Source organism: Phaseolus vulgaris, chromosome 8, assembly GCF_051622355.1.
Source record: "Phaseolus vulgaris cultivar YP4 chromosome 8, ASM5162235v1, whole genome shotgun sequence".
Lineage (NCBI taxonomy): Eukaryota > Viridiplantae > Streptophyta > Magnoliopsida > Fabales > Fabaceae > Phaseolus > Phaseolus vulgaris.
The window spans coordinates 55,396,937-55,423,865 of NC_143505.1; the positions used below are offsets into that span (position 1 = coordinate 55,396,937).

Genomic DNA, 26,929 nt, shown 5'->3' on the forward strand with positions numbered 1-26,929 from the left:
AATATCAATAATAGTAGAGAGTGTTAAAAATGTAATTTCAAAATTTTTAAAACAACTATAAAAAATGAAAAAAACAAAATATAAATTATCTTAGTTTAGCAACTAAACATTAATAAGTCTTTCACCCCACTAAAGTGAACAATTATTTTAGAATGTAAAATAAATAATTTCAATCATTTATTGAAAAACTCTATAATCAACGGTACACACACGTCTGTGTATAAATAAAATTACAAAATATAAATATATTAAAACATTAACTGTTATTTTTTTTATTATGTAAAACTACTATTTTTTTTCTTACCCAATTTAAAGATGCAAAATCCAAACACAATTTGACCACTCAATTTAAGTGTATAACATATCAAATGCCAAATTACTTCTCTTCTTGTTGTTCTCGAAACAACTTGAAAGCAAATTACACTCTTCAGTGTTACTTTGGCAAGAGCTTCCAATTAAGTGGTCAATTTTTTTGACTTTCTTAATCATGTTTAGTTGACTCCTTAAGTAAACTTTTATTAAGGATTAGAAAGATACCCAAAAGGAAATGTATTAAATAAATAGAAGTTTTGGTGTGACAATGGATTGATGGCGTTCAGCCGTCCAATTAAAACAATGTTAGATTTTTTTTAAGTTCAATTGAGACGGCTAAACATGGTCTAAACATGTGATTATTTTCTTAGGCAGAGTTTAAACATGTGATTATATATTTTTTTGTGCAACATTTATATTGATTTAATTTTCATAATTTTATCTTTTAAATTATGCTTTTCGTGATTTATTTAAATATATAACACCAACTATTATTTTGAATTACGTATGATAATTTTATCCATGATATTAATACAAAATTATTAATAGTAGTATTAATCAACACAATCCATTTTATAAGAATGATCGTAATGATCCGGTTTGTCACATATTTAAATGCGTTTCTCATGTAAAATAATCTAATGATAATAGGTTAATATATAGAATAGAAGTTAATTTGTTTATTTATGATTGCAAAAATTATTCAGTCGATGAAACAATTGATTATATATGAATGCACTAAAAATATAAATATAAATACACATATTATATGAAAAAGTATTTAAATAATTTCTTATTAAATCATATTTTGTTAGCTTTTAATTATTTTATAAAGCTAAACTAACACATTGAAAAATTTTAAAAATTTAAGCAAGTGATTTTTTAAAAGAAAGAAGCTCCAAAGTGTGAAAGGCATTAATTGTTGGTACAGAAGAATAGTAATTAGTTGAACAAAACACAACAAAGTAAGTATAGGATAAGTTTGAATATTTCGATCTTTATTTAGAAGTAAAAAATTATCTCTTATATATCTTTACACTCAATAAATATGAAATTTTGTTCCATCAAGAAAAGAATATATATGTATCCATGTTTTTATTGTCCTTCTTCGTTCTAAATATTAATTAAATAGTCTTTTTTATAAAAAATAAAAAAGATAAAAAAATATGATATTATTAAATATTTAATATATAAAAGAAACAAGTTTTATTTTCTTCAATCTAAAAAAATTATAATTTTATAAATATTGGATCAGAATATCAAATAAAAACTAAATAAAGGTAAAATAATTATAAAAAAAAGTAAAAATAATTAAATATATAACTTAGAAATAAATTATAAATGAGAATGAGTATTAGAATGGAATGAGGATGCACGTATCAACCTCCCTATATATAATTATAAAAATTGGATAAATTCATAACAGTGTTCGAATTCATTTTCAATTCCTAAAAAACTAACAAGTGAGTAAAACCAATAAAAGAACTAAACAATATGAAAGTAATAAATTAATAATTAACTGTTAATGACAATACTCATTTATAAAAATTAACAAATATTTTCTTATTCGTCATTTATTTAAGAAATGATCTAAACTAACCTAATATACATTTGAGATGTATCTAGAATCTACCTCAGTATAAAAGGCTTGAAAGATAACTTCCAGATAACTCCAATCCGAGTTAAAGTTGACAATTCAATGACACAAAATTAAATGATAACGACATTCATGTGGCTTACCTAACACCATTCTTCATATTCTTCAGCTCTACTATACACTTCAATTTTTGTATAAATAGCAAATACATACATAGTTTTAAATCAATCTGCACACACAAACAAACTCAGATTACTATCCGAAGTGATAAGAGAAAGAAAGGGTGCGAGAGATGGAGAACTTCCCCGTGATCAACTTGGCGAATCTCAATGGTGAGGAGAAGAAGGCTACCCTAGAGCAGATTGAAGATGCTTGCAAAAACTGGGGATTTTTTGAGGTACCCCACGAACTGGCTCATAAGAGCTTTCTCACACTCTTATGTTGATGTTGATGTTGTTCATTTTAATTATCCTAACTAAGATGCTTTCTTGATTGTAGTTGGTGAATCACGGAATATCCCAGGAACTTCTGGACAGGGTGGAAAGGCTAACAAAAGAGCATTATAGGAAATGCATGGAGAAGAGGTTCAACGAGGCAGTGAGAAGTAAGGGATTAGAGTGTGTCCAAGATGAACTCAAGGACATGGACTGGGAGAGCACCTTCTTCTTGCGCCATCTCCCAACTTCCAACATCTCTGAAATTCCTGATCTCACCCAAGATTACAGGTAAACAAATTGAAAACTAAGAGATACATGAATATGCATGCATGATACTTGACATATTGTTCATAGTGTGACATATCACTGTGTGCACTTGACATGTCTTAACTGGAGGAGGTAACGATGCAGGGATGCAATGAAGGAGTTTGCAGAGAAATTGGAGAAACTAGCAGAGGAGTTGCTAGAGGTGCTGTGTGAAAATCTTGGATTGGAGAAAGGGTACTTGAAGAAGGCGTTCTATGGATCGAGAGGTCCTAATTTTGGGACAAAGGTGGCAAACTACCCTGCATGCCCAAAGCCAGAAATGGTGAAGGGTCTTCGTGCCCATACAGATGCGGGTGGGATAATCCTTCTCTTGCAAGACGACAAGGTGAGTGGGCTTCAGCTTCTGAAAGATGACCAATGGGTGGATGTTCCTCCGATGCGCCATTCCATTGTTGTTAACCTTGGTGACCAAATTGAGGTATATATGCTATGCTACCTATATATATATATATATAGGTTTTTTGTTTGATTAAGTTGTAGTTATAGTAATTGTGCTGCAACATTTCACAGGTAATAAGCAATGGGAAATACAAGAGTGTGGAGCATCGTGTGAATGCTCGAAGTGATGGGACGAGAATGTCGGTGGCCTCATTCTACAACCCTGGCAGTGATGCTCTTATCTACCCTGCACCACCATTGTTGGAGAGAGACCCTTTGTACCCAACATTTGTATTTGAGGATTACATGAAGCTCTATGCTACGGTCAAATTCCAACCAAAGGAACCAAGATTTCAAGCCATCAAGGCTCTCAACTCTTCGTAGAACACTTCCAACTCCATCACATGCAAGTCTCTACCAACACGATACACTTCAAGAACAATTAAATAAAAAAATGGATAAAAACTCGCAATATGCTGTAAGAAATATTTATTTTCTAATTATTCAAATGCTTATTACTATGTAATTTTTCTAATAATAAACGTTGTATTCCCCCTTCTCAAATATTATAGTTGATTTCTAGTGTTTTTGTTTACTCCAATATATTTGGAAAATAAGAACTGGCGTTCCAAGTTGGCCAAGATTATCGCGGTAGCGATCTAACCCAAGGAAATAATAATAAAATTAATGTAATTGGAAAACTAATTGATTATTTTATTGAACGAAGTTGTCATAAGTTTCTGCATTCTTTTCCTTATACTAATATATAATTAATATACTTTTACTAAAATCTGACATTTTCACTATCTCTCCAAGTTTATTAAATGTGTCATGTTTTAAGACTTTATTCATTAAATTTTGTAACCTGATGTTAGGTTTTAAAACACATCACTTCACTCCTTTGCAATATTTCCTAGAAATGAAAAGAAAAATACTAGTTTGACACCTATATAACAAAATACTCTCACTTTACACCTCTACAATAATATATACTAATAAATTTAAATATAAAAGAAATATGATTAAAATAATAATATATTTAATTATCAAGTGGGAGTAGTTATTTTATTGGTGTCAAATATGTTTTTGTATTTTTATGCATGACTCATTTTCTTAAAAAAAAAATTAATAGTTAAGTTATTATCATACATGATCATTGTGTTACCTTCTTCAACACTGTGGTAAAAAAGGATGGCTGAAAAATTGTATATTGTAAAAAAATTGTATATTGGACAAAATTGTATGTATGACTATTCATTGTTACAATTAAAATGTTATATATTTAGTTGATCATCAAATCTAGTACGAGAGGACAAACACATAGATGTTAGACTACACTTGTAAGAGACGTTGTTGAGTTCGGGGAGGACAGAATTTAAGAAGATAACCTTGAAGGAAAATCTCGTGTATGTGTTTACGAAGTCCTTTCCAAAATCGAGGTTCAAACCATGCTTGAAAGATATTTTAGAATTCAAATGACTCATGGCGAAATTTGAATACTTATGAAAATGACAGACATGTCATGAAAATGGTCAATTGCAGTAAAAGAAAGGGTGCCAAAACAAGAACCGTGAGCATAGAGAAGTTTAGAGAAAGCAGAAGAAGAAACTTCGAGAGAGAGAAAAGATGAGTAAAAAAGGGTTTCATTAACCAAAAAATGAATGTACAATATTTTGTGCTTACAAAGAGTAAAAAATAATATAGACACTAGTAAAAGTCCAAAGACCCACAAAGGGCCCAAAAACAGAAAACAGAAAAAGCACTTAGAATAACAACAGTAACTAAAATACAACAGTAACAAAATGATATTTTAACAAAATGATACAACAGTAACAGTAAATATTTTTCATTCCCAGCTTCGAGTATAGGGTCTTGAACATCTTATGCGGAAAGGACTTCGTGAAAAAATCAGCAGTTTGCATGGAAAAGGAGATAGGGAGCAACCTGACCAATCTTTAATTGAGTTTTTCACGAACTACATGACAATCAATTTCTATATGCTTTGTTCGTTCGTGAAAAACTTGATTGTGAGCAATTTGGATTGCTGACTGACTATCACAATATAAGAGAGCATGCTGAATGAAGGGAATCCGAAGATCTTGTAAGAGGTAGACAAGCCACTGAATTTCGCAGGTGGTGGCCGCTAATGCTCTATATTCAGCTTCAGAGGAGCTTCTTGAAAATCGTTTGTTGTTTCTTTGATTTACAGGAGATCAAAGTTTCACCCAAATATATACAGAAACCCGTGATGGATTTTCTGGTCTCGAGGCAAGTGGCCCAATGAGAATCGCTATACGCTTTGATTTGTATAGGAGTATTGTTAGGGAGAAAAAGACCAGCACCAGAAGAGGCCTTTAGATATTTGAGAACATGGAGAGTTGCCTGAGAATGAATGTTGGTAGGTGCAAATACAAAATGACTGAGGTGGTTGACAGCATAGGTAATATATGGGCGTGTATTGGTAAGGTAAATTAGGCGTCCTACCAGTCTTCTATAGGAGGTAGCTTCTTCTTCATTGAGCCTTTCTCCTTTATCAGCAGTAAGACAAAAAGTATGTGCCATGGGTGTGAGAGAGGGAGCACAAGCAAGCATACCAGTTTTTGTAAGGAGATCTAAGGTGTATTTTCGCAGCTAAGGTGGATACCAGTGTTGTTCCTTGCAATTTCTAGGCCAAGAAAGTATGTAAGATTCCCTAAATTCTTGATGCGGTGAAGCAAGGTTGTGATTTGATTAATTTCAGCAAGGTTGTTCCCAATTAAGACTATGTCATCCACATAGACAAGGAATGCAGTTATTTTTTCTCCATCATGTTTCAAGAAAAGAGAGTGGTCAACAGTAGAGATATTATAGTTATGTGATTTGAGGAAATTAGAAAGTTTGACATACCATTAGCGTCCGACTTGCTTGAGGCCATAAAGAGACCTTTGAAGTTTGCACACTTTATTTCTATTGTTGTAGGGGGAAGCTTCATGTAAACTTTTTCATTTAAGTCACCATGAAGGAAGGCATTGTTCACATCCAATTTCTTAAGATCCCAATTTTTTGCTGCAGCAAGAGCTAGGAGAAGCCTTAAAGTGGTTAACTTTGCTATTGGTGCAAATGTATCGAAGAAGTCTAGCCCTCCATTTGGTTGTAGCCTTTTGCTACTAGCCTGGCTTTATATTGTTCTATGGTACCATTTGAGTGATATTTGATCTTGTAAACCCATCTACAACCAATGGTATATTTTCCAGGGGGAAGATCTGTAATACTCCAGGTCTGATTGGCTGCAAGGGCTGCTAATTCATTTTGCGTTGCCTGAACCCAAAGAGGATTCTGAATGACAACCTCATAGTTTTGAGGCTCATCATGAGAAGAAATAAACATTATGGTATGTCTAAAATTAGAGGATAAGGAATTAAATTTAATGAAAGTTTGTATGGGATACTTGGTACTAACCTGATTACTGCTAGTCTGGAAGTCTTGCAAATAGATTGGTATCCTCCTGTTACGGTCAGATCTTCTAAGGGTAGCAGTAGGAACATCATTGTTATCAACACAAAGATCATCATCATTCTTATGAGGAGAACCATGGTCATTATGCATATTTATGTCATCATAAGTTTGAGCATAGTGTTGTGGAATGGGAAGAGAAAGGCTGTTGGGATCTTCTTCATTTTTCAAAAGATATGGAAAACAACTTTTATAAAAAATAAGATTCCTGGAAATTTCAATTTTGTGACTTTTTAAGTTTAGAAAAATAAAACCTTTGGTGTGTGGTTTAAAACCAAGAAAGACACAAGGAACAACACGACTGTCCAACTTCTTTCTATGAGCAACAAAAGTAGAAGAATAACACAAACAACCAAAGATACGCAAGTCAGAAATGTCACACTACTTTCTATGCAATTTTTCATATGGTGTTGCATTATTGAGCAAAGGAGTAGGAATACAATTAATTAAGAAAACAACATGTTGGACAACAAAATTCCAGAAATTAGCAGGGAGTTTAGACTGAAAAATGAGAGATCTTGTAACATTTAAAATGTGTTGATGCTTTTGTTCAACAATACCATTTTGCTCGGGTGTTTCTATGCAAGAAGTTTGATGTAAAATGCCTTTTGAAGCAAAAAAAATCTTTCATCACAAATTCAACACCATTATCAGTACGAAGAATATATTTGATTTTTGTTTGAAAGTGGTTTTCAATGTAAGAAACAAAACTCACAACATTAGCTCTAACTTCAGACTTATTTTGCATAGAAAAAATCCATATAAAGCGGGAAAAATCATCAATTATAGTGAGAAAATATCTATGACCGTGCATAGAGATAACAGAACAAGGACCTCATATATCCATATGAATTAAATCAAATATGTGTGCATAATGAGTAGTGCTAAGAGAAAAAAGAAGTTTCTTTTGTTTAGCTTGATGACAAACATCACAAAAATAAGACTTTTCAACATATATATCAGGATAATAGGTTTGTAAAATCTTTAGTCTTTCATCAGAAGGATGACCTAATCTTTGATGCCAAAGACCAACAATTTTAGTTACATAATTCAAGAAAGGAGAAACATGTTGTGTAATGGATTTATCTAAACAGTATAAGCCACCAATCAAATCAACTAAACCAATCCTGTCTCTGGTTCTACTGTCCTGTATGATACACTTGTTAGAACAGAAAGTTAAATCACATTGAAGGCAAGAAATAAGTTTGGATATAGAGACAAGATTGAAAGAAAAAGCTAGAACATATAAAACATTTGTAAGACTAATTCTGTAATTGAGATTAACAGTTCCAGAGTAATTTGATGTAACATAGTGGCCATTGGGTGGAAAAATCATATAAAGTAAAACATACATAATCTGTTGCTCTAGAGTCTAAAATCCAAGTATATTTATTTAGTAAAGGATTCTTTAAGGTATGTGTGTTGCCTGTAGAGGTAGAGTCCCTGTCTTGTTGACTTGTACCAGCAACAAAAGATCCAACCTGATTCACTTGAGCTTGTCCAGCAGAAGTGTTTGCTTGCTTGAGAAGGTTGGTTAAGATTTGATATTGCTGATGAGTAAAATGAGTATCGCCATTCTCATTGTTGTTAGAATCATACTCCTCTTGAGTGGCAATGTTGTTGACAGAATAAGTCTTACCATTTTGGAATTTGTAACCGGGTGGATAACCATGCTTCTTATAGCATGTATCAACAGTGTGACCAGTTTTATTGTAGTGTGTGCAAACCTTTCTATTACTATTATGACTGGCCTTTTTTCCATCCTGATTGGGAAAACCATGTTTCATAAAACACACACTATCATTATGACCATTCTTGCCACAAAAACAAGAAACAACATAAGACTGCACATTACTCTTGTTTACCATGGGTTGAGCATTCTTTGTATTAGCTATCAAAGCATTGCTACTCAATTGTCATTCTTGTTGGGCTGCTAAAGAAAATATTTTTGGTATAGGTGGGACGGATTCCATTAAACGGACATAGGATTTAACATTGCTATACTGATCGTTTAGACCTCTCAAAAATTGCATACCTTGGTCTTCCCTAAAACTAGTAACACGTTAATTATATGATAATAGTTTTAATATAATGAATAGATAATCTTATTAACTTCATATATGACATTATATATGGGTGGATATGCTATTTTCATATATATTTTGTTTAGTCTTCTTATCTTCTATATTTTTAAAAACAAATTATCTAAATTTTATTTTCTTGATTAATCCTTAAACTTTATCTTGTTTCCAAATAAACACTATCAACTTCAATTTTATTCCAATATTGATCTTTAAACTTTAATTACTTATTTTGAAAATAGTCACTTAATTAATTTTATCATAATTAATCCTTAAAATTTACCCCTTTTTTAAATAGTCTCTCGTATAGAATTGGGTTAAACTCTAAATCGTTTTATTCTAAAACATAGTCATTTATTTATTTATTTTTCACAATCACATTTTTCTACATTAAAACATAGTTAATTTTAGAAATAAACCACTCTTTATAATTTTTTTTTTTATCTCATGACCTTTTAGTTTTTCGAAATTATATCTTAATATATAAATACATGAATTTTAACCAAAGAATTAAATGTGATTTATATTGAAAATAAATTATGTTTCTCTAATTTGATAAAAATAACTATTGCCAAAAGAAATCTTAAGAATCTATTAGAATGCAATTAAAGTTCAAGGTGTCAATTCAAAAAAGTGATAAATTCAAGGACTAATTTGAATCAACTTAAATGTTGTCTACTTGAAAACATTTAAAGATAAAATTAATATTTTTAAAATTTGTATTTATATAAAAAAATAGAGGAATTAAATACTTTTTCCCCTAAATATATAAATATATGGAACTTGCACATAGAATAATAAAACTATAGAACATTATATCCCTTATACTTATACATCAGAATAGTTTCTTATAAGATTTCATTCTCATTTTTTTTTATGATAGCAAGGTTTCTTTCTCTTTACTCACTAGCATTTTACTTAGTCTAAATTCTATAGAGAACATTAAATTTTCTTTTATATACTAATATTTCTCATTCTCAACGAAATTCTATCAGCATAATTATAAGAAAAAATTATAAATTATAATATAGCAGAAGTTTAACTACTTTTTATTTTATGATTTTATTGTAAAAATATTTTTCAGTTAATTAAAATCTTAATTTAAACAACTTTTTATTTTTTACATCAATCTTCAATGAAAGACCTTTAATTTTAAAAAATAAATAATATTAGTTAATAAAAAATAATTAATTTATTATGTTTTTCTTTCACTTTTTTTTTCTAACTTATGTTATTGATTAGGTTTTTTTCCACCCCTGAAACAGTAACGTAAAAAGTACGCATACCCGTGGCAGCCTCCTTGTTCCACATAATTAAAACACCATATTCAACTTACATCTTGGACTTAACTTCGGACACTTAAATTCAATTTTTATGTGCTAAGACAAACAAATTACGCTAAAGATGGCGATTAGCATATTCTGACTACAACAAACATCTTCCCATTAAAAACAAAGTTTTCAAATAATGCAAAACACAAATGTCCTATCAGTTAGATGTAACACCTTATCTTGTTCGGTGGCTCCCATTAGTCAAGTGTTGAAATCAAAAGAGAAAGACAAGAAGTTCAGAAAATGATATCTTTTGCTTCCGTTTTTAGTTTTCATCAATAATTTTTTTTCAAAAACTAATTGTCCGGTTATAATTTTCAAGCAATGGCACCCAAATGTGTGTGAAAACTAAGAAATCGTGTAGAAATGCAGAAACTATAACTAGTAACTCAGTCAACGCCTGAAAAATCACATCTGAGATATAAAACTATAACACGTTATAAAAGTTGTAGAAATTCAATTGCGTCTTATAATATCGTGACAGATCTATTGTTAATTAAGCATTTGTTAGATATCTGAATAAGGACTTGACAAGCTTTTATAAAAAGATATATAATAACAGATTTTAGAGATTCATTTACTTGTTCCATCTTCTAAGAAACCACGTGCTGAAACACCATAGTAATTTAAGGAAAATGCAAGATTGGTTTCGCCTCCCTCAAGATGAGTCCAACAATACCAAAACTGGACAATTCAACGATTCAAAATGACCATGCGGCATTGATTGGTCTAATTAAGAAAGCATGCATCTCATGATTCATGAGGCAGTAGAATTTTTTATATGTCCTGTTGTCTTCACTAAACTCTTTCAATTACTATAAAAGCCATACACCTAGCATCCCAATATGCATAAACAAACACATACATTATTAAGATTCCTCATTGGAACACAAGAAAGAAAAGGTGCGAGAGATGGAGAACTTCCCCGTGATCAACTTGGCGAATCTCAATGGTGAGGAGAAGAAGGCTACCCTAGAGCAGATTGAAGATGCTTGCAAAAACTGGGGATTTTTTGAGGTACCCCACGAACTGGCTCATAAGAGCTTTCTCACACTCTTAACATATAAGTCTCCATACATTTGCAAGCTAAAGTTTTGTTGATGTTGTTCATTTGAATTATGCTAACTAAGATGCTTTCCTGATTGCAGTTGGTGAATCACGGAATATCCCAGGAACTTCTGGACAGGGTGGAAAGGCTAACAAAAGAGCATTATAGGAAATGCATGGAGAAGAGGTTCAACGAGGCAGTGAGAAGTAAGGGGTTAGAGTGTGTCCAAGATGAACTCAAGGACATGGACTGGGAGAGCACCTTCTTCTTGCGCCATCTCCCAACTTCCAACATCTCTGAAATTCCTGATCTCACCCAAGAGTACAGGTAAACAAATTGAAAACTAAGAGATACATGAATATGCATGCATGCTACTTGACATATTGTTCATAGTGTGACACGCATCACTGTGTGCACTTGACATGTCTTAACTGGAGGAGGTAATGATGCAGGGATGCAATGAAGGAGTTTGCAGAGAAACTGGAGAAACTAGCAGAGGAGTTGCTAGAGGTGCTGTGTGAAAATCTTGGATTGGAGAAGGGGTACTTGAAGAAGGCGTTTTATGGATCGAGAGGTCCTAATTTTGGGACAAAGGTGGCAAACTACCCTGCTTGCCCAAAGCCAGAAATGGTGAAGGGTCTTCGTGCCCATACAGATGCGGGTGGGATAATCCTTCTCTTGCAAGACGACAAGGTCAGTGGGCTTCAGCTTCTGAAAGATGGCCAATGGGTGGATGTTCCTCCGATGCGACATTCCATTGTTGTTAACCTTGGTGACCAAATTGAGGTATATATGCTATGCTACCTATATATATATATATATATATATATAGGTTTTTTGTTTGATTAAGTTGTAGTTATAGTAATTGTGATGCAACATTTCACAGGTAATAAGTAATGGGAAATACAAGAGTGTGGAGCATCGTGTGAATGCTCGAAGTGATGGGACGAGAATGTCGGTGGCCTCATTCTACAACCCTGGCAGTGATGCTCTTATCTACCCTGCACCACCATTGTTGGAGAGAGACCCTTTGTACCCAACATTTGTATTTGAGGATTACATGAAGCTCTATGCTACGGTCAAATTCCAACCAAAGGAACCAAGATTTCAAGCCATCAAGGCTCTCAACTCTTTTTAGAATACTTCCAACTCCATCACATGCAAGTCTCAACCAACACGATACACTTCAAGAACAATTAAATAGAAAAATGGATAAAAGACCGCAGTATGCTGCAAGAAATATTTATTTTATAATTATTCAAATGCTTATTTACAACACCTGATTTGTTTACTTTCTTTATAATATATAAGTCATTATTCTTTGTTGGTAGTTGATTTCTAGTATTATTTATCTGCTCCATTATTTTGGAAAATAAAAAGGGAAGTTTCAAGTTGGGTGTCATTACCAAAATGGTTACACTCTATGCTTAAACAGGAAAGTTGCATGAGAAAGCGAGAAATAAAAAATATTTGGCGATGCTTATGATATGATAAGACATGAATCCAACACCACACTGATATGGAAGAATGTCCTCCTATAAACTTTCATCTTTATCCCTTGCCTTTGGCACCCTAACAAAAATTGCAGCCAGATGATCAACGTTGAGTGACACCTGATCGAGGGGAAAGAAAGGGACAGGAAAACAAGTGGCAACATAAATGGGCAATATGACCTTCCCGTATTTGTGACTGAACAGAAAAGAATGGCCAGTGCAGAAAGAAACAAGCAATGCAATAATGGATAAGAAAACAGAACTTAAGCCGAGAAGAAGTTTGAGTGACAATGTTGTGCGATAATCTCTGGTAGCTTTCTAGAAGTGAGGATGGTAAGGAACACTCTATGTCTAACAATAGAGAATCAAAGTAAAAGTTAAATATTGTCGAATTTAATTAATAAATATGAATCACTTTAAGGATGATTTAACTCTTTTACAAATACTTCTTTCGAAAGGAAAAAGAGATCTTATAAACTTACCAAAAGCTGCCAATTCAAACCAATAGGGGACAATAAAAGAAAAACAACACAACATCAACCTACACAAACTAACAAAAGCTCTTGATTTAAGTCATAATCAAGACACTAATCATAAAAAGAAAAATAAGCAGAAGAAAATTTAGTTGTAATTCAGAACCAAACATTTAGTTGAACCAAAGAAAGAATTTCAGAATGATCAATTACTCATCTTCAAAGATGTGTTTGTTTCTATGCCTCTAAATCTCACTCATAACTGCAACATAAACACTTCTCCAAACGACATTTACATAAACTGGGACATTGCATAATTTAAAATACAAGAAATGTGAAATAGAATCAATATAACACTGGATCTAAACTAGTCAAGCAATTTTACAGTAAAAAAACAAATGTCTTGTTGTCTCCTATTCTTCTTCACACATACAAGAGGAATCTCTCTTCTAACCAAGTTAGTCTTAAAGGCCATTAGAAGCCATCGTATTTTCCAACACTTTCTAATATGTAAAATGAGTTGAAGTAAGAACCTTGATTTTCCAAAAAGAATAAAAAAAGACGACAATCTTTCCGTGTGTATATATATACACGTATATCTTCTATACTGACTAATAGTGATGAGTGATCTATTTTTTTTTTAATATTTTGATAAAAAATTACATGCTATGTTATCATATCATAAAATACCAACATTTGCTTAAACTTTTTCAATCCTTAAATTTACTTTTAAGAGTCAAAATAAATTCTAGTGCAACCACGCACTTAAACATGAAAGTCTTAACCTACCTATGGTAGACAATGTGACAAAAAACTTAAACATAGAACATAACATTACCTTTGAAGTTGCAATCAAAATTATTTGAGTATTATTAATTACACTAAGAATGTCCAGAAACAATTCTCCAAAATCGCAAACTGGAAACGTTGCTACAATTCAGAACTTTCTTCCTAGCTCACATTTTACATATAAATGCACACCTTTGATATCCAGACAACAAGGATGTGATACAAACAAAAAAAGATTTGTATGACATTTAAACATAATGCCACACTGAAATGATATGATAGAGCTTAGGTTAGGTCCTACAACTTATCTCCTTTATCACTTGATTGTGGAACCGTAGTTAAAATGGCTGTTAGAAGATCAAAGTATAGAGGAAACTGTGCCACAGCATAGAATGTGACAGGAAAAAAAGTGGCTGCATAAATGGGGTATAGGACCGTCTTGTATCCGTGACTAAGCAGAAAAAAATGGCCGGTGCAGAAAGAAACAATCATTGCAGCAATGGATACGAAAAGAGAACTCAAGCCAAGAAGAAGTTTGAGTGGCAAATCTCTGCGAAAATCTTTGGCTTGCTTTCGAGAAGTGAGGATGGTAAGGAACATTATGAGACCAGTGACGGAAAAACAAAGTCCAACAAGCGAAGCAATGGCAAATACATCGAATGCAGGCTTGCCTTCTAAATTAGGCCTACCTTGGTCGTCGGTGCCACCAGGGATGCTGTTGGCTGCAGTGAAGGAAACACCAGCAACAAGTGCAGCCACAACAGAACAAGATTCAGACGTATCCTTCAGCCACTCTCCACTTTCCTCTATCAGTTCTTTATGTGTTTCCTCGAAGATGTCCCCTGCGGTTTTCCCCTTCTTGTCACTTCTAAAGGAAAAGTGTTGTGGCACAAGGCCTTTAATATACTGCTCCAGAGAAAAACAAAACATCAACATTACCATAAATATTGCAGTAATTGTCTTTCATTCATCTACTCTTTCTACCGTTTCATGCAATCTTTTCTCTCTAAATATTGCCACTCTACATTTATAATAACATTGTATTATTATGTGTGCTAGAAAAGTTATTTTAAAATAATGTAACTAGATCTAAAGATCAAACTCAGAAAGTGTAAAATTAAATTAAGTAAAAAGACTTTGTGTTTGTGTATACCTGAAACCACTTTATATCCCACACCATTTGTAAGGCAGAACCAGCTATCTGCCAAGGTTTATCGCCGCCAGGAGCATATGCTGCCAAGTGTAACATGGTGCTCTCATCTTCATCTACTGTCAGAATTAAGTTATTCCAAACTTCTGGTTTTGACTGCATCTTCGTTTTCAAACACTGAACAACAAGGGGTTGCCTATTCAGCACAGCCACAAGCAACACATTTTCTTTCTTTGAGTTAGTGTTATGGATGACACTTGGAATTCGATATAACATTTCATTCACCATTTCAACTATGCCATTTCTTGCTGCAACCAAAAAGGCTGTCTCCTTTTTGTCAATTTTTTCTTCTTCAGCTAGTTGATCGGATTCCTTCTTCATGGTCTGACTTCGTTCTACAGTCTTTTTGTCATCAACATCTGTTTTATTTTCTCCTTCCAACCATCCTAACTCACTGGTTTCACCTGTCAGTACCAATGCCAAACAAGGAAAAGTAGAGCTTGTTGTACTTCTTTATATAAATTGAACATATACATATAATAAAATATAATGATTCAGGGTTTTCACCTTTGAACTTATAAAAAGACGAAATAAGAAGCTTCAAGAAATTATAAAAAGTTCTACAAAAGGATTTGGTTCTGATATAAAGAAAGAACCATTAATCCTTTAAATTTGAAGCTATAATTTTCCGAGTTATATACCTTGTTTATATTGGCTATAAACATTATACATATCTGTTTCAACTTTCATATCGGTTGGGACACCTCCACTTCCTGTAAATGATGCATAAGGTCTTTTCAATAGTGCCTTCAAGAGTTGACGACTCCATACATGCCTCTTCTTTGTCTTTCTTATTTCCTTTAATTCTTAAAAAGCAGGTGTATTATCAATGGTGTTAGTTAAACCATCTTGCCCTAGATCAATATTTAGCAAGTAGCTAGTAATAAATCAAGAAAATAACATGAAGAATCCATACCCACTCCTGAGAGGCCAAGAGTATGTACATATGCAGACCTAATAAATTGTTGAGAGGTTTCATAATTTGGAGGAAAAAGTCCAACCCGGGGAGTTCCCAATTCAATGGTACACTTTTTAAATGACGGGTTTTCTGAGTCATGCTGATTCTTTGTCGAGGGCATTTTTCCTTGACCAAAAAAAATGCGTCAGAAATAGATTTAGCTTTGAGAAACCAGTAAAAAAAAAGGATATTCCAACTAATTACATGTATTACTCTAACTGATCCACTCCAAAATCTTCCCTCAACATTTAAACACTAAAAGAATTATAATCTAGTACAAATCACTGTTTCAAGGGCCAGGCATACCAACCAATGGAATATATATATAAATTTCAAAATATATTAACTTTTGATGATAAAAAAATAATAATAGACCAACTCTTATAATATGAGTTACTCAATTTTAAGGTTTAAATATAACAGTTATAATAGGGCAGCAAAGATAAAATGAAAATAAATTATGTGAAAAACTTATAAAACGTAAATACTATAGATATAGAAAACAAAAAAAAAACACTATAATTAGTTATTTTAGTAAGAAACTTTCAATTTGAATAAAAACAAGTTTTTAATAAGCTACTCTAATATAGTTCAGAAACTAATTTATTTGTTTTATGAAACACACCAAACTTCCTTCTGTATGAGTTAAACCGCTAGCCCTTTTTCTGAACTATACTGTCTCTGAAGACGTGTGTAATAAAGTAGGTTTGAGTAAATATTAAGTATTAGTAAAGAAAAGAATAAAGTTAGATGACATAAAGAAAACAAGAAGATAGACGATATAGCAGAATGAAAGTGTTCACATACCAAATAGAGCAATAACACTAAACGATCGAGCAAAGAAATCATATAGTGTGGCATAGTTCTTTGGATAATCCACTTTATCAGACTTGGGATTGTCCAATATCTTTCCCAGATTCGCGTTCATTTGTTTCACAGGATCCAGTGGCTCTACAAGTATACCTTTCACACACAAAAAAGTAAGCAGTATATGTATATATAGATAGAACTTCGTATTTATGACAGTAAAAATGCACATTTTAAAAACTTATGTAATAATTTTTTTGAACACTTTTTATAGTATTATAAATTGGAGGTCTCAAGTTAGGTCTCAAGTTACTGTGAACATATATTTAAACAAAACATACACCATTTTAAATCTGAAATTAGAATACACTTATACTTGGAAACATGGCCCTTTCAACCTAGTTCGTGATGTTAATATTACTTACAGTGGTACAGGATTCGCTTCCACCATGAAAGTTTGGTAGCACTTTTGAAAGCCGACGGCCTGGTTGCAAGGAGTTTGAGAGGAGTGAATCCCTCTTTATTCTTATGTGTGCTAAGGAAATCATAGTAATGCACTATTATCACTGCCAAATCTGCACCATATCCATAAAAGCATATATACTATTCAGTATATAGAGCGTTCTGTTATTTCAAAATAAAAATACAACATATTAAGTAAAGTTGCTAATCCTAAGTAAAGAATATATCGTGTTGTTAATCTACATCATTTCAACAACAAATTCAATCTCAATTTATCTTCCTCTTGTTCTATACAAAGTGTTCCAACGCTGGAATACCACCAACAAAAACAATATATATATAGTAATGAGAATATATAGCCTCCAAGTATATCCACAAGCCCCCAACATTTATTAAGAATTAATATAATGTGATAATATGTTACATAATGTTCGGATAAAACTATAACATAGTGGTCTAAACATATCGAAATAGTGATATAAAATATAGCAGGAACAGAAGATAGGTATGAGAAACATACCGAAATACTCTCTCCTGATAGCACAGTGAAGAATAGTGTCACCATTGTGTCGCACAAGATCTTGCAAGGGAGCGCTGTGGCCGGAAACTTTAGAAAGATAAGCAAAGGCTTGTTTCTTCCAGTTGATGGCAGCTCCAAAGAGAGGTGTCTCTCCATGTTTGTTCTTTCGACTCACCAAGTAAATCCTCTCGTTCTTCGTTCCTATGATCCACCTACATATCTTTGCGAAACCCCTCGAAGCCGCAACATGCAGAGGAGTATCCCCTCGATCGTTCACCATTTCCAGTGCCTTGATCTTCACTTCATGTCTGTGTCCGATAACTGCATTCACAAGGTCATAAACCACATCTTCTTCGTCCAAATCCACGGCCACGTGCAATGCAGTGCCCACGGAACCGTTAATCATTGCCGTGTGACATGCTGGGACTTTGTTGTACATCTTCACAACCTTCTGCCATTTCCCTTCCAATGTGTACTCCGCCAGCTGATCACTCACTTCATCTGATGAATTGTAAGACAACTCCTCCTCAAAATTTCCAGGATCCATGCTTCTTGAACTTCAATTAACGAGAATGTATGTTTGTCTCAACTACTGAAATAATGCGTTACTATTTTCTGCATGCGTCTTATATATACCAAATAAGGACTCTGATACTTCAACTTCACATGTTATGTTATGTTATGTCATGTCACTTTTTCTAGGTGACAAGGGAAGAATAATTTTTGGAGATAGTAAGATCTTGGAGGTTGTTATGGATGGACCAATCTTCAATGAGACTTTTGTGAACGAGGAAAGAAAAGAAAATATTCTAACCTACGCACACTTCATCTTAGGCTCTTTTTCTCTCTTTTTTTCGCCAGCGGGGTCACATAAGTGTTATTGGTTTCTTAAGAAAAAACAAACATTACTTATTTCACTTCAGTAGCTCTGGTAAAGTACAAGTTCCATAAACTTCTTCCTTTTTTTTCGACCGGCTGATTTGTCAGGACCCTTTTTCTTTAGCCTCTTTTCACTGTTACTGAACAAATTGCTGTTAACCTAACCATTTTTCAATAGACTAAAGTGCTGAAAAATGGTATTTTTGGTGCATAACTTTAACTAGTGTTAAAATATGGTGGTCTGAATTATTTTACTTTAAAATTACTGTGATAGAATAATCAAAGAATGAACAATCAAGACAATGAAGTCATCAACTCTGCATATCAAATACTATTAGAAAGTTTTGATCCTCAAATTAGAATTAGCCAAAACATCAAGCACAATAAGGATAAAAGCAATCACAATGGTACAATAAACATATTTGTAGGAAGGTCTTTTCTCTATGGGCCGGGTTTTGGTTTGAAAAAAACTATATTGTCCATTGGCAGGACGATCCCAAACCTAGAAAATGATCGGGACTATTTCTTCCTGCACCTCCATATATTCTTCTGTCACCTCCACACAAAATATGAAATTACTTTTTTATTCTTCTTGTGTCACCCCCATAGAGTAGCTTCCAGATTATGTAATCCGAACACGCATTTGAAAAAAGACTTCTGGATTACATAATCCATAAGCTTAAAAAGACTTCCAGATTATGTAATCTGGAAACTAATTACGAATTTGAAAAAAGATTACATAATCCAGAATATTACAAAGGAATATTTTTGGAAATACAAAAATTTATGGAAGTGGAAGAAGAACATATGGAAGTGCAGGAAGAAACAGTCAATGATCAGTTAAGGTGGGTCGTGGGCACCATACTATGTAAAAATACATTTTTGTTCTTTAGTTAAAAATAAATTAATCTTTAAAATTTCACACATCTTTTACATCTTCTTTCTTCTTTCATTTTAACTTATCCGGTACACTATTTTCTTGCATTTGTTTGTCATTGATTTGAGTGTCTTTTGTTTTATTTTAAACATTCCAGATTACATAATCTGTAATATTTTTTTGATCTGGAATTGTTTCTCTAGATTTATAGAATCCAGAAACAATTTAAAAAAAATAATATATATTTCAGATTACATAATTAGAAAGCTAATCTCGATTTCGAAAATAGTTTCTAGATTATGTAATGCAAAATATATTTTAAAAGAAATAATATTATAGATTACATAATTCGAAAGTCTTTTTCTGAATTTGAGAATAGCTGGATTACATAATCCATAAGCTAATCTCATATCTAGAACAAAACTTCTAAATTATATAATTCAGAAACTAATATCAAATCTGAAAAAACACTTATGTATTAAGTAATTTGGAAGTTAATCATTGATTTGAAGAGACTTCTGAATTATGTAATTCAAAATATAAACTACACTTTAATTTTTTTTACAGAAAAACATTTTTGGAATAAAAAAACTTATGAGGGGAACTCAATAACCTAACCTATGGAGGTGCAGTAAGAAGCAACCATCACTTAATTGTGAGGGTCCCTTATCAGCAATGACATGGTTGGTGTGTCATATAAGCTAATTTGTATGGAAAAATTTACTTTTGACAACCTACATTTTCTCTTGCTTGCATTTATCAACTATATATTTAATAAAATATTAAATTAAAACATAAATTAAATTATTGAAAAAAAGACTAATAAAAGTGATTTGTGGAATAGTAGTATAAAGTTTGATGGAAGTGAAAGTTTCAGGTCCCAATTTATATACAAGGACATGGGCATAGCAGAACATATATAATAGTCTATTTGAACGTAAATAGAAAAAAGAGAGTAAAATATCTATGTATAGTCGGAAGGCGACCACCATTGTTGATATGAAGATTAGGAAGGGAATAGCATTAAAATAGTTTTTGGATCTTGATAACATATTATTTGCAGAAAAATAATATGTTCACAGAAGACGTGACAAAACAATAAGAGAGACAACACAAAAAAAGAAAGAATTGTCTATTAAAAAATTGTTTTTGTATCACTGCTTGGTAAAGAGAATGTAAATTGAAAAACAGTTTGCAGGCTGTGATTCTCATTTCTCTCAATGTAAGGTTGAACTCAAATTTATTTAAAGCATTACTGTTCAGAAACTTTTCTCCTCAATCGGAACTTTCCAAGAAACCAACAGAACCTTGCTACAATTCAAAAGCTATTTTTCATAGCTAAAAAAAATGCATTCACACCAAACTTGCTTGATATTTACCCGGAAAACAAGCTCACAATCACTCTTAAATATCAAAAGGGAAAATTGATTTGAATGACAATTGCATGAATGATGAATCCAGCACAACACATCCTATAACTTGGCTCCTTTATCAGCTGTCCATGGCACCGTAGCTAGAATGGCCGTGATAAGATCAAAGTATAGTGGAAACTGTGCCACAGCATAGAAAATGACTGGTAAAACAGTGGCTGCATAAATGGGGTATAGAACCATCTTGAATCTGTGACTAAGCAGAAAATAATGACCGGAGCAGAAAGAGACAAACATTGCAGCAATGGATACAAAGAGAGAACTCAGGCCTAGAAGAACTTTGAATGGCAAAGATCTGCGAAAATCTTTGGATTGCTTTCGAGAAGTGAGAATGGTAAGGAACATTATGAGTCCAGTGACAGAGAAGCAAAGTCCAACAAGTGAAGCAACGGCAAATATATCGAATGCAGGCTTGCCTTCTAAACGAGGCCTACCTTGTTCATCGGTGCCACCGGGGATGGCGCTGGCAGTAGCAAAGGAAACACCAGCAACAAGTGCAGCCACAACAGAACAAGATTCAGATGTTTCCTTCAGCCAATTGCCACTTTCATGTATCAGGCTTTTATGTGTTTCCTCGAATATTTGCCCTGCAGTTTTCCCCCGATTGTCGCTTCTAAAGTAAAAGTGTTGTGGCACAAGGCTTTTAATATACTGCTCCAATGAAAAACAATAAAGGCTCATTCTATGAAATACCCTAGTAATCAATGTACAAAACATTAAAACAACAATCTTGATGTGTTGACAACTCAAAGTAACATTTGTTTGTGTATACCTGAAACCACTTTATATCCCACATCATTTGCAAGGCAGAACCAGCTATCTGTGGAGACTTGTCGCCCCCTGGAGCATATGCTGCCCAGTGCAATATGGTGTTCTCATTTTCATCTACTGTCAGAGCTAAATTATTCCAAACTTCTGGTTTTGACTGCATCTTCATTTTCAAATTCTCAACAACAAAGGGTTGCCTGTTCATCACTGCCACCAGCAACACATTCTCTTTATGTGAATTAGTGTTATGGATGACACTTGGAATTCGGTTTAAAATTTCATTCACCATTTCAACTATGCCATTTCTTGCTGCAACCAGAAATGCTGTCTCCGTTTTGTCAATTTTCTTCTCAGCCACTTTATCACTTTCTTTCTTAATTGTGTCACTTGGGCTTAAAGATCTTTTGTCTATAGCCTGTATTTCTTTTTCTTCCTTTTCCAACCATCTCAATTCATTAGCTGCACTAGCTTCACCTGTCAGTATGAAGTCAAACCAGAAAAGGTAAACGTTGTTCTTTATCTTCACATACATATTTTACAGACAAAAGAATTTTATTAATAAAACTTCTAAGCATGTTTAAGGAGATTGCTTTTTAAATTTATTCATCATTGTCAATTTTTTAAATTAGTTTTGAAGGTATGGAAATGACTATAAATCGTATAGCGTATCAAGTTTACAGCATCTTTTATTCATTTGTTGATTGTACCATGTTAGACCCTTTATTTATTGGACGATGAACTAGATGTTTACTAGTGTTAGACACTACATAATAGTTTTTCTGATTTCTAATAAACTTAGGTTTATATACATTTCAAGAAAATTATTAAATAAAAATTAATTTTAAAAATTAAAATAATTAGTCGTTATATTAACTAAATTAGAAAATCTTTTATAAACTAAAACATTATTGAAATCTAAAATAGTTTCTATTATTAATAAAAATTTATAAAGTAGTTTCTAAATTAGTATCTAACTATTATTTATTAACTACTTAGGTTTAGTATTTCTTAATCCTTTCATATTCATTCTATGTAATTATTTCTTTAAACAAAGTCTATTTCTTCATAGATTTTGACTTGAGCTTCATCCATCAGACACTGGGTGCTAGTTCAAAAACATCGAAACAATTGTGTATTTAAATTATTGAAAAGTGTATTTAAGCCTAACTCAGATTCTATATAATTAATCTAAGAAGAGTGATAGAAAACACATAAATTTCACGTAATATAGTTAGCATAAGATAGAGAGTTGGTTTTTGCATACGTACATACCTTGTTTATACTGGTTATAAACATTATACATATCTGCTTCAACTTGAATATCAGTTGGGACACCCCCACTTCCTGTGAATGCTGCATAAGGTCTTTTCAATAGTGCCTTCAAGAGTTGACCACTCCATTCATGCCTCTTCTTCGTGTTCCTTATTTCCTTTAATGCTTAAAAAAGCACATCAAACCAGATCAATCCTATTAATTAAACCATTAGCTAGCAATAGATCAACAAATTAGCACCAAGAACACATACCTACTCCTGAGAGCCCAAGAGTATGTACATATGCAGACCTTAAAAAGTGTTGACTGGTTTCATAATTTGGTGGAAAATATCCAACCTCGGCAGCTTTAAATACGATTTTACGCTTCTTCTTTGATGGTTTTTCTGAAAAATGTGTAAGAAATACATTGAGTATTGAGAAACTAGTCCCCCAGAAAAGAAAGAAAAAAAGAGAAGATAGAATCAGAACCCGTTACCAATTGGAGCAGCAAGACCTCTGAATATAGCAAAGAAGTCACATAATGTGACATAGTTCTTTGGATAATTCAGTTCCTCAGATTCTGGTTGCTTCTTCATCTTTTCCAAAATTTTCTTCATTTGTTTTTCAGGGTCCACTTGTTCCACAAGCATACCTTTTGACAAAAGAAAAAAATATTTGCAATGTACATAGAAATTTTACAGATTATTGTACTTACGATTAGTAAGTGTGATCATTTTTAAAAATTATATATCACTAATCAAGCTAATGGATCAATAATCCTCTCTTTTCTAAACAAAATAAAGCATACGCCTGTAATTAACCTGATTTAAATCTGAAACTAGAAAGTTTTTCTTATTTTACCATTGAAAGTTGTCAAATTAATTTTATTTTATATACATGAACATGATTTTAGTAAAACGATGGACATTTGATGATTGTTGGACAAATTGATTTATCATTTGGTTTGGTGAAGTAAAGGCATTATGCTGTTTTTTGGGTGAGTTTAAGCACTTGACAGCTGTAAAAGCTCCGCTCTGTGAATCTGGAGCAGCAAGAAATTGAAAGCTAAAGTGAGGAAAATATTTCTTGGGAGAATTTGGTGCAATTTTGTAGAACCTCAGAGTTGGGATTAACGGCTGTAGGTGCAGGGGAGGTATCATGCAGAGGTGTCACCTAGAGGAAGCAAATGGCGTGGGGGTAGTTGGTATGCAGCTTTTGAAGCTTCAATTTTGGATTCATGATTCTGGTCTAGAGGTTATGAAGCTAATCTATGAGGCAGCAGTTGGTAATGCTAAGCAGCTATGGTATGGAAAGGGTGCTGACAGAGAGATTCTGTGTGTATGGGAGCATCATTATGGGGTTTCTATGACTTTCTCCACGAGGTCATGCAGTTGTTAAATGCTTTAGGAAGCAGAAGGGGATCTAGGAAAAGTTCTTTTGGCACTAGCAGGGGGCACTGGTGTTAATGCTACAAGGGTCATCAAGAACCAAGCAAACGGATGCCAATTGGAAGGGAGAAAGTTTTCTGGTCCTGTTTTTGGTGCTGCATACTGCATAATTATGCAGCTCTTGTTCTGTTTTTGGTGCTGTATACTGCATAATTATGTAACTTTTAGCCTTTGGTTAAGCTGTTTTTGTGTAGGAAGCAGTGTGGATTTGTTTTTATGATGTATTTTTGAATTTGTAGTGATTATGAACTTGTTAGTTACATACAGAGGTTGAAGATATTTGTATAAAGATTCAGATACCCGAATTGTTGTCTTTTAATTATTATTTATTCATTGCTCATAAAAAGTTAAAAGAATTTAAACTTTTATTTGATTAAAACTGATAAAATAGTAGCTTTTAAGTAAAATGGATAGTTTACACTGATACAAGTATCTAAATATTACTTCATTTCATGAAATACGGTGTATAGATACGATATATTAACATCGTAGATATATAATAATACTTGGATGGTGATATAGTAGAAAACATACAGATAACAAACCAGTAAAATAATATTTTCCAGAATACTTACAGTGGTAGAGGATTCGCTTCCACCATGAAAGTTTGGTAGCACTTCTGAAGGCCGAGGGCCTAGTAGCAAGGACTGTGAGAGGGGTTAATCCCTCTTTATTCTTATGTGTGCTAAGGAAATCATAATAATGCACTATTATGACAGCCAAATCTGCGCCATATCCATAAAAACATATACACATTAATGAAAGAATTAATATAATGTAATAATGTGGTCTAAAAGAAGATAGGTATGAGAAACATACCAAAGTACTCTCTCTCGATAGCACAGTGAAGAATAGTGTCACCATTGTGACGCACAAGATCTTGCAAGGGAGCGCTGTGGCCGGAAACGTTAGAAAGATAAGCAAAGGCTTGTTTCTTCCAGTTGATGGCAGCTCCAAAGAGAGGTGTCTCTCCATTTTTGTTCTTTCGACTCACCAAGTAAATCCTCTCCTCCTTCGTTCCTATGATCCACCTACATATCTTTGTGAAACCCCTCGAAGCCGCTACATGCAGAGGAGTATCCCCTCGATCGTTCACCGTTTCCAGTGCCTTGATCTTCTCTTCATGTCTGTCTCTGGTAATTTCATTCACAAGGTCATAAACCACAGCTTCTTCGTCTAAATCCACGGCCACGTGCAGTGCAGTGCCCACGGATTCGTTAATCATTGCCGTGTGACACTCTGGGACACGCTTGTACATGTCCACAACCTTATCCCATTTCCCTTCCAATGTGAACTCTGCCACACAGTCACTCAATTTATCTGATGAATAGTTCGTCAAATCCTCCTCAGAATTTTCAAAACTTTCAGAATTTTCAAAATTTTCAAAATTTCCAGGATCCATCCTTCTTGAACTTGAAATAATATGAGAATTATGTTTGTATGTATGTAGTGTTATTTAACATGGCAGGAGGAGACCATTGTAGCACTGATGCTTCAACTTCACATGTTTTACCACTTTTCTATTTGACACGGGAAGTATAATTTGAGAGTACTGTCATGAATGGACCACTCTGAGTTTATGACACTGTAGCAAACACCAAAGAAGAGAAAAAGAAAACATATATTCATATGGTTATGATGAAGAAATAATCTACGTTACACTTTTTTAAATACATTTTTTTAGTAATTTATTAAAAAATATACAAATGTTATTAGTCTTACATTTTGTTTAGTATGAGTTGTATGATTTAAGAGGAAGGAAGATAAATATAAAAAAAAATATTACTTTCACAACATTTTTGTTTTACATCTTCTATTAGTCCACATTTCACAATAAAAGAGTATTTCTCATTTTTTTTACTTCTATTAATTATATTATGGAATAATTTGTTGTTAGATTGTGAACATATGAGAACTCATAAATAAAAATATATATATAGAGTAATAATAAGTTGATATTGGATTATCTTCCTTTCACATTTAAATAAATTTATTATTTTATTATAATAAAATAAAATTGTAGAGTGATTTTTTTTCCTTTGTTAAACAAACTTTATATATATATAATATTGTAAAAGAATTATTATTTGGTTTGAGATCAGTCTCAAAAATGTTTTTTTTATTAAATCGCTTTTCAAATTAATATTATCACTGAACCACTCCAAATTGTTGGGAGTGGCCTACTGAGTTTATTGGATTCGAAAGAAAAATAAAGGGTTACTTGTACTACAAAAAAGTACAACCTCCATTTTTTGTTCTTTCTGTTGATTCTTTTTCTTCAATTTTTCTGTTTATTAGTAATGGTAGCTGTAATGACCTTTGGTTTTTTATTCTTTTCGACTTCTCAGTGTGACTGAACAACAAAATTTGGAAAAAAAAATAAAGCAGAAAAATAGTTGTTGCTCCATGGGCTGCAGAGAACTGTTATTGTAAATTGATGGAACCAATTATGTGTTTGGAATTTTGTTAGGAATTTCCTGAGAAGTTATGATAGAATGAAAAAGAAATGGGATGAGAGGAGACTGACAATGTTATTAACTTAAAATTGAGTGTAGATAA

At 32.8% G+C, this 26,929-nt stretch overlaps 4 protein-coding genes across 7 annotated transcripts; 2 read left to right on the forward strand and 2 right to left on the reverse strand.

Moving 5' to 3' along the window:
• Positions 1-2,119: 2,119 nt before the first annotated feature.
• On the forward strand, positions 2,120-3,615 carry LOC137826058 (1-aminocyclopropane-1-carboxylate oxidase 4). Its single transcript, XM_068631902.2, has 4 exons — positions 2,120-2,306; positions 2,408-2,634; positions 2,758-3,091; positions 3,184-3,615. The coding sequence occupies exons 1-4, from the start codon at positions 2,202-2,204 to the stop codon at positions 3,433-3,435; spliced, it is 918 nt and encodes a 305-aa protein (XP_068488003.1). The 5' UTR covers positions 2,120-2,201; the 3' UTR covers positions 3,436-3,615.
• Positions 3,616-10,628: 7,013 nt separating this feature from the next.
• Positions 10,629-12,333, forward strand: LOC137826059 (1-aminocyclopropane-1-carboxylate oxidase). The gene is made up of 4 exons (XM_068631903.2): positions 10,629-10,972; positions 11,104-11,330; positions 11,456-11,789; positions 11,890-12,333. Exons 1-4 carry the CDS (start codon positions 10,868-10,870, stop codon positions 12,139-12,141), a joined length of 918 nt encoding a protein of 305 aa, XP_068488004.1. The 5' UTR covers positions 10,629-10,867; the 3' UTR covers positions 12,142-12,333.
• A 1,481-nt stretch (positions 12,334-13,814) lies between these two features.
• LOC137826060 (uncharacterized) lies at positions 13,815-18,317 on the reverse strand. Its single transcript, XM_068631904.2, has 7 exons — positions 17,716-18,317; positions 17,159-17,308; positions 16,734-16,889; positions 15,885-16,052; positions 15,610-15,774; positions 14,912-15,372; positions 13,815-14,664 (listed from the first exon to the last, which is right to left on the reverse strand). Exons 1-7 carry the CDS (start codon positions 18,260-18,262, stop codon positions 14,056-14,058), a joined length of 2,256 nt encoding a protein of 751 aa, XP_068488005.1. The 5' UTR covers positions 18,263-18,317; the 3' UTR covers positions 13,815-14,055.
• Positions 18,318-20,682: 2,365 nt separating this feature from the next.
• Positions 20,683-25,969, reverse strand: LOC137826049 (uncharacterized). Of its 4 annotated transcripts, none has more exons than XR_016515187.1 (7): positions 25,190-25,879; positions 24,946-25,095; positions 23,419-23,574; positions 23,195-23,326; positions 22,942-23,098; positions 21,674-22,143; positions 20,683-21,552 (listed from the first exon to the last, which is right to left on the reverse strand). XR_016515187.1 is itself a non-coding variant. In XM_068631891.2 (7 exons), the coding sequence occupies exons 1-7, from the start codon at positions 25,770-25,772 to the stop codon at positions 20,944-20,946; spliced, it is 2,265 nt and encodes a 754-aa protein (XP_068487992.2). In that variant the 5' UTR covers positions 25,773-25,969; the 3' UTR covers positions 20,683-20,943. The 4 variants fall into 4 exon arrangements, 2 of the variants coding, with proteins under 2 accessions (XP_068487992.2, XP_090150681.1); XR_016515188.1 differs by having other exon boundaries at positions 20,683-21,595; XM_068631891.2 differs by having other exon boundaries at positions 22,942-23,106; positions 25,190-25,969.
• Between the last annotated feature and the right edge of the window lie 960 nt (positions 25,970-26,929).